The sequence below is a fragment of the Barbatula barbatula genome (genome assembly GCF_947034865.1).
Source record: "Barbatula barbatula genome assembly, chromosome: 23".
In the NCBI taxonomy this organism is placed as follows: Eukaryota; Metazoa; Chordata; class Actinopteri; order Cypriniformes; family Nemacheilidae; genus Barbatula; species Barbatula barbatula.
This window is the reverse complement of record NC_136786.1, coordinates 10,791,223-10,808,120: the sequence shown is the minus strand read 5'-3', so window position 1 is coordinate 10,808,120 and position 16,898 is coordinate 10,791,223. Positions and strand designations below refer to the sequence as shown.

The 16,898-nt window shown below is 36.7% G+C and overlaps 3 protein-coding genes across 5 annotated transcripts in view; 2 read left to right on the top strand and 1 right to left on the bottom strand.

Annotated features, from left to right (window-relative positions):
* Nucleotides 1-1,423: 1,423 nt before the first annotated feature.
* On the top strand, nt 1,424-4,422 carry zfand1 (zinc finger, AN1-type domain 1). The gene is made up of 8 exons (XM_079487639.1): nt 1,424-1,502; nt 1,669-1,711; nt 1,980-2,019; nt 2,110-2,237; nt 2,736-2,827; nt 3,008-3,129; nt 3,221-3,376; nt 3,576-4,422. The coding sequence occupies exons 1-8, from the start codon at nt 1,448-1,450 to the stop codon at nt 3,750-3,752; spliced, it is 813 nt and encodes a 270-aa protein (XP_079343765.1). The 5' UTR covers nt 1,424-1,447; the 3' UTR covers nt 3,753-4,422.
* A 3,868-nt stretch (nt 4,423-8,290) lies between these two features.
* prlh2 (prolactin releasing hormone 2) lies at nt 8,291-8,937 on the top strand (the record flags this gene model as incomplete). The annotated part of the gene is made up of 2 exons (XM_079487994.1): nt 8,291-8,456; nt 8,750-8,937. The coding sequence occupies 2 exons, from the start codon at nt 8,291-8,293 to the stop codon at nt 8,935-8,937; spliced, it is 354 nt and encodes a 117-aa protein (XP_079344120.1).
* A 309-nt stretch (nt 8,938-9,246) lies between these two features.
* Nucleotides 9,247-16,898, bottom strand: part of myripb (myosin VIIA and Rab interacting protein b) — an 87,328-nt gene continuing 79,676 nt past the window's right edge. For all 3 annotated transcript variants that reach the window (XM_079447700.1, XM_079447698.1, XM_079447699.1), the window contains exons 12-16: nt 13,672-13,854; nt 13,223-13,384; nt 13,030-13,125; nt 12,810-12,882; nt 9,247-11,067 (exon numbers count right to left, since the gene is read on the bottom strand). In XM_079447700.1, coding sequence (XP_079303826.1) covers nt 11,006-11,067; nt 12,810-12,882; nt 13,030-13,125; nt 13,223-13,384; nt 13,672-13,854 — 576 coding nt within the window. In that variant the 3' untranslated portion in view covers nt 9,247-11,005. The remainder of the gene's footprint in view (nt 11,068-12,809; nt 12,883-13,029; nt 13,126-13,222; nt 13,385-13,671; nt 13,855-16,898) is intronic.

The window sequence follows — 16,898 nt, the reverse complement described above, 5'->3', positions numbered from 1 at the left end:
GGGGCTGTGGAATGCTTGATTCTGATTGGCTAACGAAGGTTCTGCATGTGTGCGCTATTTTTCAGTCAAACGCAAGCCTATGAAGTAGTTCCAGATTTGTCGACAAATTACAGTTCGATATCACTACGCCAAGTCTAATCGTTATAATGGATCTATACTGTAGCTTAGTCCACCACAAACAACATGCATAACGTGATACATTTTCCAGAAATAACTTTAAATATTAATGGAAAGTATGAAAATTTTGACAATTTGGTCGAAAGTCCAGAAGATGAAATATAAAAAAAAGAAAGCGAACATCAATGGAAGCCAGCGTTTTAAAAACATAAAAAAATAAAAACATGATTGTCTGGTGTGACAAGTATGACTTTGCCTTTTATCAGTGTTGAAGGTCAGAATGCGTTACATTTTTTGAATGATATTGTCAGGGCCGGATTATGCAAGGGGTATGTGGGCATCTCGCTTTGAGCATGAGACATGCTCGGTTTGGGGCCCAAGAAAGGGAGAGAAAATTTCACATAACAATGTTTATGCCATATTCATACATGTGCATCTCTGGTCGGCACATACCCAAATGCGCACACAAAACAGTGTTTCTAACGTACGCAAGTCTGTCTTTTGGTTTAGTAACTATACAAGCCCTTTAGCAGCTTTTGTTCAGGAGAAGCACAAAGCGAAATATCCAGCGACCTTCCGATAAAGCTTTCATTTAGTGGGGAAATGTCGCCAGTGCTGTCCTGCGAGTGCAAGGTCTCTCCTTCCCTGCGCAGGGATCATCTCAGTGAGCAGCAGGAAGAAGCAGCACATTCCACAAGTGACTCCTGAATGAAATGAGTACAAAGCAGCCTTTCCAACAACCTGTTACTGTTATCGACTGTTTAAACATGAACACATTTCGTCTGTAAATATGCATTTGGTTACCTAGACAGAAAGAATAGCCCAAATAACCCTTTTTATTGTGATTTGTTAGAAGATGTTGCGTTTAGTCAGAATTGACAGTAGAAGCTGAAAATATGCAAGTTAAAACTGCTTTATTGTTGTAAATAGCTCGAATAACCTCAAGGTTGTGTTTGAAATCTCCAAAGGTTGTTTTGAGATTAAATACTAAAATGTATTTAGTATTTAAAATCCAGAGTGCTTTTGCATACATTGCAAGATGTTTACTTACACAGACTAAAGGCTAAAGACACTTGTGCCCAAGGGCCCCTGAATTCTCAATCCAGTCCTAGATATTATCAGCCAAACAACTCCAATCAAAATGCCAGTGTTTTAATAATATATTACTGTTTTAATTATATATTTTGCTTTTTATACATACATAGGTTTTCAGGAAAAAATATGAAGTTGCCAGAAAATAATGTTTTGATATTAGGATAGGCCTAACCGTAATAATCCGTTAAAGTCTCGAAAACTTTTATTTTGAAATGATACGTGACGTCATTTAAACATGGCTGAACTCGATATAGGAAAACAATGTGATATTGAATCATGCAAACAGAAAGGTATTATTCTATAATATAGTTTCGATTATTGTTGAAAAAACGACTTGATATATATGCTATAATTAAGCGTTAGTAAACGTTATGTTCATATCTGTTTCTGAAACATTATTTATTAAAATCACACTGCAAACGGGTTAATCTGTTCATATCTTCCGTGTCAATGCAGACTTTCTACCCTTTGTATGCAGCAGCTGTTCTGGAGTATTTTGGTAAGAATTGTTTTCTATGTAGGTTTAGGAATAGGGACAAGAAGACAACTAGTCAGTAAATGTCAATACAATTTAACAAATCGTAAGTACACAGCACATTGTTTCTTATATGTACAGTAAGTGTTGAGTGAATAATACAAAGACTACAAAAGAATCTAAAAATGCTAAGAATTCAGTGAATAAAAGACAAGAAAGAACTTGAAACAGTGGCTTTTGGGACACGACGTCGTCACATTTCTTATTCATATGACATTTTTCATCTTTAAAGTGTAGAACACAGAGCCAGAGACTCCCACTGCTGTCCAGAGGTGAGAGTCTAAGGTCTTTCATCTTTTAGGTTGTGGTGTTTGATCATGTCTGTTTGTTAATTCGACTAAAGACAGCGATGTGTTGTTCAGGTGCCTGTGAAGAGAGAGATCTCTGGGTCTGGAGGAAGCAAATCACATCCATGCAGCTTTGAGGATTGCAAAGCAAGAGAGCTACTTCCTGTTATCTGCCCACACTGTGAAAAACACCACTGCCTTGGGTACAATCACCTACATATTACTTCACCCAAAAATGAAAACTCTTCTTTTAAACACAAATAAATATATTTAAAAGAATGGTAGCAACTGACATTTCTATGTTAGTCAGAAAAAGGTATTCTGTTGTGCCCCAGAACGGTTTGTTTTCCTAAATCCTTCAAAATATCGTATTTTTTGTCAAAACAACGAAGAAAATTATACAATGTTTTTTTCCTACTATGGCAGTCAATGGTTCCCCAGAAATCTCAGTTGCTTACATTTTTCCAAATGCAGTGCATTTGGGTAAACCATTCCTGCATTTTTCTGTTTCTTGTTTATGCTGTACTGTATGTTTTTATCATGATAATTTTGTGTTTTAGGGAATAAAATGCTGATCAGTCAGAATAGGCTTTAATAAAATATACTTTTAACTTAACAACTTAAATTATCGAACTCTACTTGTTTGATTAGGCACTTGGAGGTGGCTTTTCATAATAATATACATCCCTGTCTCTTCCTAGGCATCGTCATCAAGATGACCATAAGTGTGAGAAGTTGGAGACACCAAAGCCTCGCATGGCAGCAACACAGGAGCTGGTGCAGAAGATAGTGGGTCAGTTAAAGATTTATTTATGTCCCCTCTGTGAGACTGTAATATTTTATTATGGAGGTTGTTTTGTGCCTAGTGTATTTGGTGGTGTACATACTCCCCTTTTCCAAGAGAGGGCAGTACAGACACATTCTTAGATTAAATCCAAAATTCAAAGATTGATCCCCACACTGTTTTAAACAGAGTCAAAAAAGAATGCACCAGCAAGTAAAGGCAGAAAAGGAGCGAAAAACGCTGCTACGGCCGCAAAAGTTGCATTGATGAAGCTCAAGATGCACGCCTCAGGAGATAAAGGCTTGCCACAGGTATCAAAGCAAAACAAAAATTCACATTTTATTATTTTTGCTTAATCCAAAAAAAAATGCTATTAGTTCAAAGATCTGATCTTTCCCACAGACAGAAAGGACATATTTCCAGGTGTTTCTGCCCAAAGAGGCTAAAGACGTAAGCTTGCCAATGTTCTTCAGTTCCAAATGGAGTGCCGGCAAAATGGTGGACTTTGCAGCATCTCAGGCCAGTCTGAAGAACAACAATAATGTACTTACAGCTAAGGTGAGTCAACACAATACCACATTACACATAATTTGAGCAATGCTCTTGCATTTTAGAAGGTTTCTTATTTTTGGGGGATTTAAACTAATACCCGTTTTTTCATGTATAACTTATTTAATTAACTTTTGCCCCTTACACACCACTATTGAAGATCCTTGTTTCTTTGATGTTTTATCTCACCATTGCATGATCTGCACAGAAACTTCGTCTTTGTCACCCTGAGACTGGCGAAGCTTTTAAGATGGACGCAAGCCTCCAATCACTGCTGTCTCATGCTGAACATCCTCTGCACAATGGCGGCAACGTCATTCTGGAGTATCTGGACAATGAGAGCTCTAGAATCGATGACATCACAGCCTATATTCCATCTGTATGAGAGAAGCGGTCATAAGAGTTTTATCATTAACAGATGCTTGTGGTTTCAAGATCATTGCATTGTTGACCGAAAACATGAGTATTTAAACAAATACTTGCAGGGACGTTGTCTATTTAAAAAATTGAAGTCCTTGTAAACGTTTCACATTTTATTAGATGATTTATTATTTATTTATCTTTTATAAATGAATGCCATTTGTAAACTCACCTCACTTACCTAGCTGTAATGGAGCAGAATAAAGGCACAGTTCTAAGAATAACCAGAAAGTTGGATGGTAAGAAACAGCCTATGACTATACGAATTATAGAACATGCTCACGCTGCTGTCAGGCCTTCTCGTCATTGAAAGAGAGCCATTAGGCATGATTTGACACATTGATGTATCCTCTAATTGCCTCAAATGCCAGCAGGTGGGCACAAACAGTTTTTCTCTTGCTTTGGTCTTACTCTGTAGCCATAGCTGTACATATTTCAGAAAAAAGTCTGCTCATATTCTGTATTATTATTTTGAAACTTGTTCGTTCACTTGAAATAATAAACTACACGTTCTGAAATCTTCCTGACAATGAAATCATCGAGCTTTGTAGACACATTTTGTCTATATTTCCTCTCATCCACACTCATTTAAGTATGACTTTTATCTAATATTTCCATTGTCTTAAGTTTCAGATAAATAACATCACAGGTTTACCACTCAAATTAATGCAACAGAATGTTACAAAATACCTACATACGGTACAAGTGCTGGTAACACTTTACAATGAGGTGCTATTAGTCAACATTAGTAGATGCATTAGCTAACAATGAACAATTTAGTTTTTCAGCATGTATTAATCCTTGTCAATATTAGTTCACGTCAATACAGTCATTCATGTTCATGGTGCATTAACTGATGTTAACGGTGACAATTCTTTATTTTAATAATGTATTAGTAAATGCTGAAACCAATATTTCAATACATTAATAAATGCTGTATTAGTATTGCTCATTGTTTGTTCATTTTAGGTAATGCATTAAATCATTGGTAACAACTAGCACCTTGTTATAAAATGTTACCAAAGTGCTTTCTAAAACTAAGTGAAATATCAAGAACACCCTGAATATAGAAATAGATATGCCTTGTAACTGCATCAATCCAAACCCATACAATCACAGAAAACTGTCCCTTCAACAAGCAACACATAAAGAGTGGTCTCTTCCATATTCTGTACTTGAGACTGGTTGTTATTAAACATTATTACATGGCTCGTTGGAATGTTGGAATGTTTGATTCTGATTGGCCAGGTGCGACATTTGCAGGTCCGTTATATAACAAGCGCTCAAAACTAATAACACACTGTAACCCAGATGCAGCAAATCATTTTGACAGTTTTTTTACAAAATAAATATATATTTTAATAACATATATCACATTATATTTACAAATGATTAAATCAAATTCCATGTTCCTGACATTGGGTCGTTTCTTACCTTTAAACGAAAATAAGCGGCCAAAATTGATAAACAATTAGCTAATAAAATATTTCATATATTTTATATATATATGATCATGTGGCAAGTAGCAGTGTAATAACTGCATTAACTCATCTTCTGGACTGCAACCTATTATTAACTCGTATACTGCACCGTAACTTTATTAACCGCATTAACTCATCCACTGCATTGTTACTTCAACAACTGCATTAACTCACCTATTGCATTGTAACTTTAATAGCTAATGTCAATAATCTATGCACACTTAATCACTTGCACTATTGTTTACTCTAAATTATTATCTGTTCATATCCACCTGTACATTAATGTTCATAGCGTTAATGTTCATATAGTCATCTGTATATATTGTTCATAGTACATACCTACTGTTTTTTTTTTTTAGAACATACCTACTGTAAAATATTTTCATAGTCCATGCCCACTGTTTAATATTTTCTCAATATTGTATTCTGTATTTATTCTAACTGTATATCCTGCACTTGCTAATTGCACTTCTGGTTAGACCTAAACTACATTTCGTTACACTGTACTTGTATATGTGTAATGACAATAAAGTTGAATCTAATCTAATCTAATAAACGGGAGAATGAACAAGTAGCCGGCTGTAATCGCGAAATAAGCCCCTTCAGTGTGATAAACTGATCTCTCTGTCACAGGCTAACTTCTTGAGAAAACGTTAATGTTACATCTTATATTGACTGATGGAGATTTCAAGATTCTCTTTCATGTTGTGTTTGAAATACGCAGTCTCAAAAACCGAGATGGTCACTGAAGGCAATGCTTTCACATGCTGCCTTTAGAAAGCCATATCGTCAATAAAACATTACGTTTTGATAAGACAAATCAAAAAAATCAACCACAGCACAGATTTCGAACATGGCTGGTGCCCGCATTGGAGCTGGTTTCATAGCCTCTGTACCAATATAAAAACAGGCACCTTGACATCTTTCCAAGTATCCTGGAGATGTTACTAGCTCTTTGGATCTCAGTTGTAATGTCCCTTAATGGAATTTGGGAATGAGATCAGATCACTGTGTAGGACTGTCCGGATATCCCACTTTATTATTACAGTTAATGACAAAGAATATTTGGAAATCTATATATAATTCAGAAAAAAATATAAATCAACATATCTAACATATTTTTGCCTGAGGAATGTATAGTACAGATGTGAAACATGATTCAGAATAGAATAACTGTCTGTTTGAGCCTCTAGTATATTACATAAGTCAGGAATGAATCAAAGGTTTGTGTGCTTTTTGAAATGCCCTGTTGCATGGTGACGCGGCCTTTGCAATAATTGTCTCCGAAACGCATGCTTGCTCACACACATATACACACCCACAGCGGTTAGACGATAATGGTTCATTGAACAGTTTGCGAGAATGGCTGGTTGTCTGGATTTTAGTGCAGAGTAAACTACAGTTGATCAATGCTTGTATCAGCCCACTCTCTGTGTAGGCTAAGATTTACACCCTAAACTTTCCCAAAACAGCACGGGGTGAATGGGAGTGATTGAACTTGCTGTCTTTTTAGGTTGAAGCCTCTAAATAAATCTGTCGAACATGCAGTCTCAATGAAACCCAGGAAATTACACAGCTATGTCACCAATATGCTCATTTACTCGTTTTATTATTTTATAATAAAAGGGATTATTTAAAGAAACAGTTCACCCAAAATGAAAATTCTGTCTTTATTTACTCACCCTTATGTTGTTCCAAGTCTGTATAAATGTCTTTGTTGTGATGAACACAGAGAAAAATATTTGAAACAGTTCTTGGCCACCATTGACCATGGTAGGGATTTTTTTTTTAAAACGAATGTATGAGAGCAATCAGTCCTGGTGGACTTTTGACTACCATTGTCGTTTTTCTGTTCTTTTTTTTGCTCACATTAGACAGCAATGTCCTAAAAAGCAATTTGTTTTGCATGTTAACAAACTGTATCGACCTCAACGCTATGCAAATTGAAAAACAAACATTTGTGTGTTCAAAATCTGGGTTTTAAGAAAATATTGATGACAATATATGCATTTAAAGATGCATTACCATACCTGAACATCTGATCTGTTTACCATCTTTAAAACATGTCTGTCAATGTTAATTCAATGTATTACAATGTGTTACCATGAACTGTCATGCATGGGTAAAATGCATCGATGTTTAACACCGTACTGTGCATTTATCATAAACTTGGTTGTTGCTTATAAGAGAATCCTAAACATAGCCTCCAGGTGTTTCTTCAAAAAGTTAATGTTTTGTGTGTGTCAGCTAGATGCTGATAAAGTGAGTCAGGGCGTGTCTGATTCACAAATGAACGAGCTCTCTCCCATCACTCTTCTACTTTGATAGGTACAAGTCAGGGGATCAAAGGAGCAGAGAGAGAAGAAAGTGATGGGGATGAGAGGAGTAGGAGGGGTATAGGGAGGCATGTCCTGTGAGATTGACGCGATCTAATCCATTTTGTCGCAGACTCCTTACGATATAAAAGCACAACATCCTCATTTCTGAATTACGAAGACGGAGCCCAGAAACACCTGTTACTGAACAACAAGCGTCAAAAGACACATGTAAGTCCTTCAACTCTATTCATTTCGTCAGCAAAGGATTTTCTTAAATTGTTGTTTTATGTAAACGCAATCTGGAAAAGTAGTTAAATAAATATATTGTAAAACAACTACATTATATTGGAATTGTAGCCTACTCGAGGACAGTTTGGATAGAGTTAGCCTAGTGCAAAAAGTTTCGTAAGGATGAGTTCGCACAGTGTTTTTAAAGCAAACGTACAAAGAGAGCAGACATGTAAAAAAGTATTGTGTGAAAGTGCAAAGAACGTCATAAATCTATTACACAAATGCATTGTTAATGCCTGGTGCGTATGAGAATTATCTATGTTTTTACACAAGGTAAAGTGTAGTAACGTTTTTGGTGACTGTAAAAAACATGATTTCATTTGATAAGGGACATGACTTATTAATTTAACAACTGCAAATAGAAATTTACCTTTCGTAACCATCTTTTCCAGTGCCCTGTATCCAGAGCCAGCATGCTGCCTGACGCGTTAGCCCAACCGGTAACAAAGTGCTTGATTGCGTCGCGTTTGGGGAGCGGCGCGTTCCTGGTGCTGCTCATCCTTTCCGCCACTGCGACCTGTGCACACTGCACCACAGTAGAGCACGACCTCCACATCGTCCACAACGTCGATAATAGAAGTGAGTCAATACAGGCTATTCTGATACACTCATAACGAAGTGAACATGTTACTTAATTCTACTTCAAGATTTTATAAGAACTCTTTTTGTCGTTCTGATTACCTGATTGTAAATTTAAAGGTTAAATAAGCATTATTGATGAAATATGACATTGTATAAAGTTACAGAATGTATCTTTAAAAACAATTTGTATCATTTGTTAAAACATTGGTTGTAAGCATATGCAGCAAAACTGGAATCAAGTGTGTTGCTGAAAAATTTAGTATACTTCTCATTGTATGTGTCTGAATCAGGTCCGGAGATTGACCCGTTCTGGTACGTGGGTCGTGGTGTGAGACCCATCGGGCGGTTTGGGAAGAGACAGAGTGGAAGCGGTCTACAGCCTGTGGTTAAGTCTCTGGAGCTTCTGTTAAACACTCTCAGGGATAAAGAGAACTTGCGTAGTGCGCTGGCACAGGATGATTCAGACTGGATAACTTAACCTCCTCATCCCTATCTACATATCTACATCTACCGTGATACTGAAGTGTATTAGTGTGTATAACTATTCTGTTTTCTCATGTTCTCTCTGGCAATGTGTACTTCAACATTTATTTCAAATAAAATGACTGGCAAATGAAAATATCTGTACATACTACAAAATGCAATCTATATTAATAAATAACTTGACAAATGTATATGTTTGACTCCATTCCACTGTTAGTTACAATGTATTATGAAAATTACAGATCCACAATGTAATTGTGATAAAATGTGTTTCACAAGAAACAAACGGAGTTCTCAGTCTTTTCAGGAATGCAAATTTTATTCATGTATGGCTGAACACTGTTGCTGTCAGAAGAAATTTGGCACATGATAATTCATTGGCTTTTTCAGAATATTTTCTGTTCCTGCTTTGAACTTGGAATAGCCTACACAAAGATGCTGTTCTGACAGGCTTATGTCCTTTCATTCTGTTATCATCACAAACCCAAAACACATTAACATATTAGATGTCTGTCTTTTTGTAATTTATTCAAATGCAAATACAGTTTGCATTCGATGTTTAATATAGAAAAATACATGACACTGTAGGACACTTTTATATTTCTTGACTGTGCTTTTCATAGGACATTTTTACATCTATTAGAAATGTTATACATGCTTTTATACACAAACATTGCCGTGGACAATAACAGGGAGCGGGACCCATTTGAGACATTAAAAATCACGCAAAGGAGAATGGCAAAGTAGGATGATGCAAACCGAATGTCTTCTAGATTATTTTCCATTGGTTTAAAAAAGCGAATAAAAAAATATTTAGAATTGAATTGAATCCTTTCAGTGGAATTCCTCAATGAGGTTTTGTCATAAAACAGATTTTAAAGTTAAAAACCGAGGACCAAAAGATGACAGAAAAGTACTGTTATTTATTTTTGTCGGAAGTTAATCTATTATTTTAATAAACCCAATAATCTGTGTGTTTTGATAGACAACACTTTTGATAGACAACCTATTTCATCTGGTCACACGATAAGAATGACCGGGCGTGTCACATACTGTTACATGTCACTTGATAATTCTCCATAAAATAACATAGATGGACATCCGTGCTTCATACAATAACTGTAAATCAAATGTTATCTAATATAATAACAAACATTAAACTTGTTTAATGTTTAACTAGAATAATGAAATGATATTTGGAATCATGACAGTACACATTACTTTTGGGCAAATAACTGAAGTGTGTTTTACCGAGATGGAATGTTGGCTAATAATGAGGCAGTCATTTGATATTCCCACTCAAGAGGCCACCGGATATCCTGGGTAAATTTGGACACAAGTGTGTGAATACACGGGGGGTTTATGGTTTTGCAAACACACACTCACATGTGTGCGCGCACATGCATATATATGTGCAACTCATTATGTGGTAAGATGGTCAAGTACTGTCCAATAACACTTGACACTTTGTAAAAAAACAAATGACGTGCAAAATGCCAGTCTTCGAATTGTTTTAGTTGATTTAGATGCTAAATACAGTTTCATAGATATGTGAAGAAACAGAAATATGTTAATGATAAGTGCCAATGACTATATATAGAATAAACTCAAAAGGGTCCTGCAGATATTTTGCTTTTACTTTCACATGGAAATTTCATACACTTAAAACTTTTACCAAATATGGTACAGCCTTTTTATCCATTGACATTTCGGACATACAGACACGTACAACACTCAGAAAACAGGAGAAAGAAGGTCAATGTCCCAGAATGTTAACATTTACCATTGTCCACCTATGGTACACGTGTAGAATGCTAAAATTACAATGACAACCCTCTGTGGTGGTTCTTGGAGGTGTGTGGTCTCCTTTAAGGCAGAGAGACACAGATGCGGTTGCCCTGGTTACTGGAGCACAGAGCTCCGGTTATGAGCCTGGGGATGTCTAATCGCACTAATGCTGATCATATTGGAGGACCAAAAGTTAGATCAAGGCACTAGTGTGGAACAGCCTGATGGTCCTAGCAGTCAAACAGTGAAGTTTTACGCAGCCAGAAACGTGGAGGTCACATATTCTCTTGCCATGGCCTCATCGATCTCACCTGTGGCTCAGGTTTAAATTCCTTTTCTGTGTGGAAGAAATTCAAAAGAACCCCTTAGTAAATATACAATAGACATATTTTAGTATGCCTAACACACTTGATGGACTTTTTCATGGCTGTAGATGTTGACCAAGGTCAAATTGTCATAAACTTATTTTGTGGATATTTATCTGAAGGAAAATTCTGTCATTTATTCATCCTCATGTTATTCGAAACTTGACTTGGAGTTGGAAATGACTTTCTTTTGCAGAAAACAAAGGAAGATATTTTGAAGAATGTTGAAGACCAAACAACGTTGTCCTCCATTGACTTCCATTGTAAAGACGAAAACCACAGGGACATTTCTCAAAACATCTTCTTTATACCACAGAAGAAAGAGTCATCTACAGGTTTTGAACAAAATGTGTGAGAATTTTTATCTCTTTAAATTTTAGTCATAGTGTGATTTGCAGAGCATGAGTCATGTCTCTGTTTTGGCTGAATGGAGAAGAGAAACATAAGGGTTGAAAATGACAAAAGGGTGAGTAATTTATTTTTTTATATTTCATTTTCGCTGAACTATTCCTTTAATATCACTAACCAACTTTCTGATGTAATCACGCAGATCATATTAATCTGCATAAAAGAGTATTGAGGAAAAACAGCTTTCAAACAATGTTGACTATATAGAAGAACCACTTAAACCTCTTACAAGGTGGCCATCATCATCTCCACCTTTTGGTAGGCTTACGTGACTAACAGCTAAACTGCAATAAGTACGATTTATCTTTGAAGATGCAGCTACAGGTAATGTGAAATAAATGAATCAATATGAATCATGATCATATCAATAGCCGGCTAAAGAGAAACACCATTAATTAACAGATAAAACAAGAGAGGAGAAGAAATAACACTGCTAGTCGGCGTACTGTTTCTTCTCTAATGGACCCTCTCCTCTTTTCTTCTGCATGGTGCATTAAGTCTCCCACCTTTTCACTAGTTACCCATTCCACCTTTCTTTTCAAATCAGAATGTGTAATGTCACTTGGCGTGAAAACATGTTTTTTTTTTCTCTATGTCTCCCCCTGCTCGACGTCATAGGCAAAAAGGTGCTCTTTTCATTGAAGCAGATTGAAATGATGCCTCAGGGATGTTAGAAGGTTCATGAGATAAGGTCATACATGCAGCACATTATAAAAATGGAGACGCATATTGAAAGAGTTTTTGGTTGAAATATGAAATATATATACATAACAAAACCTGTGAAGGATATTATAGGTTCGTTGAAAATAATGTAGAAATAAAATTGTTTACATGAAAAGAAATAAATTGAAATATAATTATCTTTATCATTTGAAAAGCAAGTTATGCAAGTAAAGGACAATGTACAGGCAGTTAGAGAAGAAATAAGCCCTGACAGTGTGATCAAGACCCGATGCAAAGCAGAGGTTTATTTTGCAATAACAGCCGGCTGCTTGTACATTACAGAGCGCGTTTCTTAAATACGCGATCTCCTTCAGCAAAGAAGCGAAAACGTGACGACATCTTAATTCTGTATCAGCCACCTTAGTCCATGAAAGGGAGGGGTGGAGTGAGCCGTTGGTCGCAATTCGCAACCACACCGCTAGATGCCGCTAAAACTCAGTCAATAGACCTTTAAAAAGCTCACAAAAGCAGCTTGTGCAAATTGTGAACTACATCCTAAGTCTTCCAAAGCTGTAGTTTATGCAAGCTTTGTGTTATATAATGCCATATAATGTTGTTAGTCTATGTAAGTGTGTGTTCGAACCTGCCGACAGACTTCTGAGAGGAGGTGCAGGAAGTTTTCTCCTCTGATGTCGAGAAGAGTCTAGAGTCTGGGGCTGAAACAGAAAAATACCGTTACTATTCCACACATATGTGGAATATTACAAACCACACAATGCCGACATGCTTCATGCTCCAATCATTCAGAAAAACGACACGCACGTTTATTATTGATGTAATAACAAGGTGTGGATGAAACTCACGTTAGGTTTAGACTTGTACTTTGAAAACCGTGTGCATGTAGACACATTTAAACCTGCAGATTTGAGGGATGCTATTCTTGCCTCGATATCAGAGATCTAGACAGAACAAGACAAGCTCCACTCACACACTGTGTGTAAACACCCGTAGTACTGTGTCAATAAGACATTAATGATGTATTTATCACATACACACCTGGAGCTCAGACTGCTGCACCTGTGCGGCAGCAGTGGCCACCTGGTCTTCCAGGAAACTCAGTTCGGTTTCTGTGGTGGAGCTGCTGATGCCGCGAGCACATTCTTCTAAGTCACCTAGCGCCCCCTCAAGGCTGTACACAGCACCTGCAGCCAAATACACCTGCACCCCAAACAAACGGTGTCAAGGCTCATTAGAACTTAAGAGATTCATGTCTGAATTGCATTTGTGTCAGTATATTAAATCTGTTTACAAATGAAACATGGCCAAAATAGTTTTGGTTTTGCAGCATTCAAAAACGAACTTCTCCACAGAAAGAACACAAGATTAGATTAGATCTAATCTAATCTAATCTAAAAAGTAACCTTAGTATTAAAATGAAGTACCACAGGAGCAAAAGCAATTGAAATACTTCTCTTTGGATCGTGTTTGTAATTCACCAATCTTACATTTTCCTCCATCTTGGTGAGGTGCTGGTCCAACTTCTTGTTTCCTGGGCCAGAAGACAACGGCGTGCCAGCTGGAGAGGGGTCATGAACTTTGCCTTCTGCCTCTCCAAGCAATTCCTCTGTGGCGTTTAAAACCTTCAGAACCTCGGTGGTGATGCTGCACAAGGACGCAGCCGAGTACTTCTGCTCCATGTGCGTGAAGGAGAAAGAGAGCAGAAAACAATGATAAGAAATGGAATTTCAATGCTTTTGGTGCTCGCATTCAACTGTTGTGTAAAACACACTTTACACATGGCTACTCGAGAACTTCCTTACACTGATAATTAGGCATGGACATATTGCTTGTCATGCTCAAGATGTTGGATCAATGAGAAGGATAAGAGGATGAGAGATGCTCTAATGCAACACAGGTTAAGGGTTTTTTGAGGGTGTCTTAAAGGACCAGAGTGTAGTTTTTTGGAGGCTCCATTGACAGAAACGCACTATATTATACATAGCTGTGTTCAAATTTGTTGAATAAAGACCTTTCATAATGAAGCGTTGTGTTTTTCCATACATTAGAACAAGCTATTTCTGTCTACATGCACCGTCGGTCCCTTTACATGGAATGTTGTTGACATGTTGTCGCCATGTTGTTTCTACATGAGCCCTAAACAGACTAACTGCTCTACAGAACACATTTCGTAAATACTAGGGATGTAACAATATCAAAATCTACATGATAATACCTCGGTATAAAGTCTACGGTGTGATATTTATTGCAATATTTAAAATGACAATTGATGACTTGCAATAAGCATCCTCTTTTCTTTGTCCTCTAATCATAACTGTTGCTTAGAGGTTTGAGTTTTAGTATGGGATGGGTCAAATGACCTAAAAAACCATTTTATAAATTTAAATAATTGCACCAGATAAACCTTGGATCCACGATAATATTGAGACAATTTTGCTATTGCAAATATTGTGACATCCTTAATAAATACGTTATCTTTTTCGGGAAAGAAATCTTAATCCTCTCTCAGCCTCTGTAGTGCTTCGAGGGACGGGCAGGATTAGACGTTGGTTCCACTTCACGATGATCAAATTTATTTAAATATATTAATAAAAATGTATTTACAATTTGTTGTGCCTGTTGCATAGTTAAAAATAATGAAACAACACAAAACACTGCTTCTACCGTTTCCTGTTTGTATTCTTTCTAAATTCAGATAAAACAGTCTTCTTATATATTGTAGTTGGCCATTTTTGCCAAATCATTTTGACAAAATAAATTCCTTAAAGTTTCCACATTCCAAACATTTCACAATATTCAATGTAGAAGCAGATTTCTTTAACTGCATCATTTTTTAGTACTGCATTTGATGTCTCTTATAAATGGACAATTTCTTGCCCTGGGGTTAAACTGGGGGGCTTTTTATGTGACGGGGCTCTGTAGGGGATTTTGAGGGGTGCTTATAATAAGCTTAAAATCGTAATCATTGACAAACTGTAAAAAATAAGTTGAGAGAGCCCTATGCTATGAACAATAAAACACTGATCAAACTCATTCTAGATGCCAGTTTACAAAGCTACATGTGATAAGAATAAATCTTTCCCTGTGCAAGCATCGTTGTTGCCTCACACGCCATGAATAAACCCCTATAAATGCTTGAATTTGATTAGAATGACATCATTTGGAAGTCGAGCCTTTCTTCACAAACAGCTCATTTTGACTTGAAACTTTTCTACAGCAGTGCGCACTGGACGAGAAGCGTTCCAAAGTAAATATACAGGATCGCCCTTCGGGAAGGGGACACCATTCTAAACGTCACTTGGTCCAAATATAGAGAAAACGGCATTGTTTGACAGAGATATACAATGAAGAAATGAAATGAAGCCCTCAACCACATTTACTGCTTAATTCTAAATGAAATACAGAAGAATTCTCATTTATCCTCATTCAGCACATATGAAAGGTTTGTGTATGATACATGCCACAATTTATGACGTTTTTTACAGAAAATGTTCCCCTCTGCTTTCCAAAACCAAATGATGCATACGACACAGGTTTGGTTTCATTTTTGGTTGATAAGTGCCTTTCATGAGACAACACGCAAAAAAACATGACGTGACTGAGAGTGCGTTCCACACTCGTGTATGCCTAAAAACTAGAACACGCTTCATCACAAGACTGCTCTTACATTGGTTTTATTTATTTTTTTAAGTATTGACAAAAAAAAGCAAGCCGTTCCCATCTCTTTCACAATGTTCAGCTAGATTACATTTAAGCCATCAATATAAGATGTACGTCGACGTGTGTGTGCGGTCGTGTGTAAGACAGTAAGGACACATGAAAAGGGGTAAAATCGTAAGATGAAATGACTTTTTTAAGATGAGAAAGTGAGAATGAAAGAAGCAAGAAGAAAGAGAAGAGCTGTGTGATTCAGTAATGAATACTTGAGGAATCAATTAATGGTTGGTTTACGCTTTGATCAGAGGAATAATTGATCCAAACGCACTCTTCAGAGCACGCGTGTCTCTAAGTATGAAAAGGACGGTGTGTGCTGGAGAAATGGATGTGTATCATGAAGGCACATGCAAAAAACAGATAGGTTTACAGCGCTTGACCATGAAACCCAAAGTGTCAAGTCAAAAGATGACTCACAAACACACATCCCACCAAGATACAACGGCACCACAGCCAGACCAACATAATACAAATATAACACGTAATAATATTTTACTTGACTATGCACATCTGTAAATAACTTTTCAAAATGCACCTTACGTGTATTTAATTTAGCTTTTAATTTGTATTTAACTGTTATACTTCTTGTATTATGTATACAGTATATACCGTATATATCTACAGTAAGTACTCATAGCTAATGTATGTGCGCGCTTATATTTCTAGAATTCTGATCTGGAAATAAAATAAATAGTACACAGTGTTTCTAACGTCATATAACGTTATTTTAACGTAATTGGAATGTTAGAAAAACGTTCTTAGGTCCTTTTTTAGGTTAGCTGGGGACAAACAAGCAAATGTTTTAAACACCATCATATTTCCGCTCATACAGTAGTATTAGCACCACCAGAACGACAAGCAAGCAGTCGGCAGGAACACGTCTCTTTAGATTTGTATTGCCTGTGAATGCATTTGTGTATGTGTGGGTGCAAAAGATCACAGGAAGGTTGGAACATAAATGGACGGCACATTGAGAGTGTTTGTGCCTGATTCAAACCCA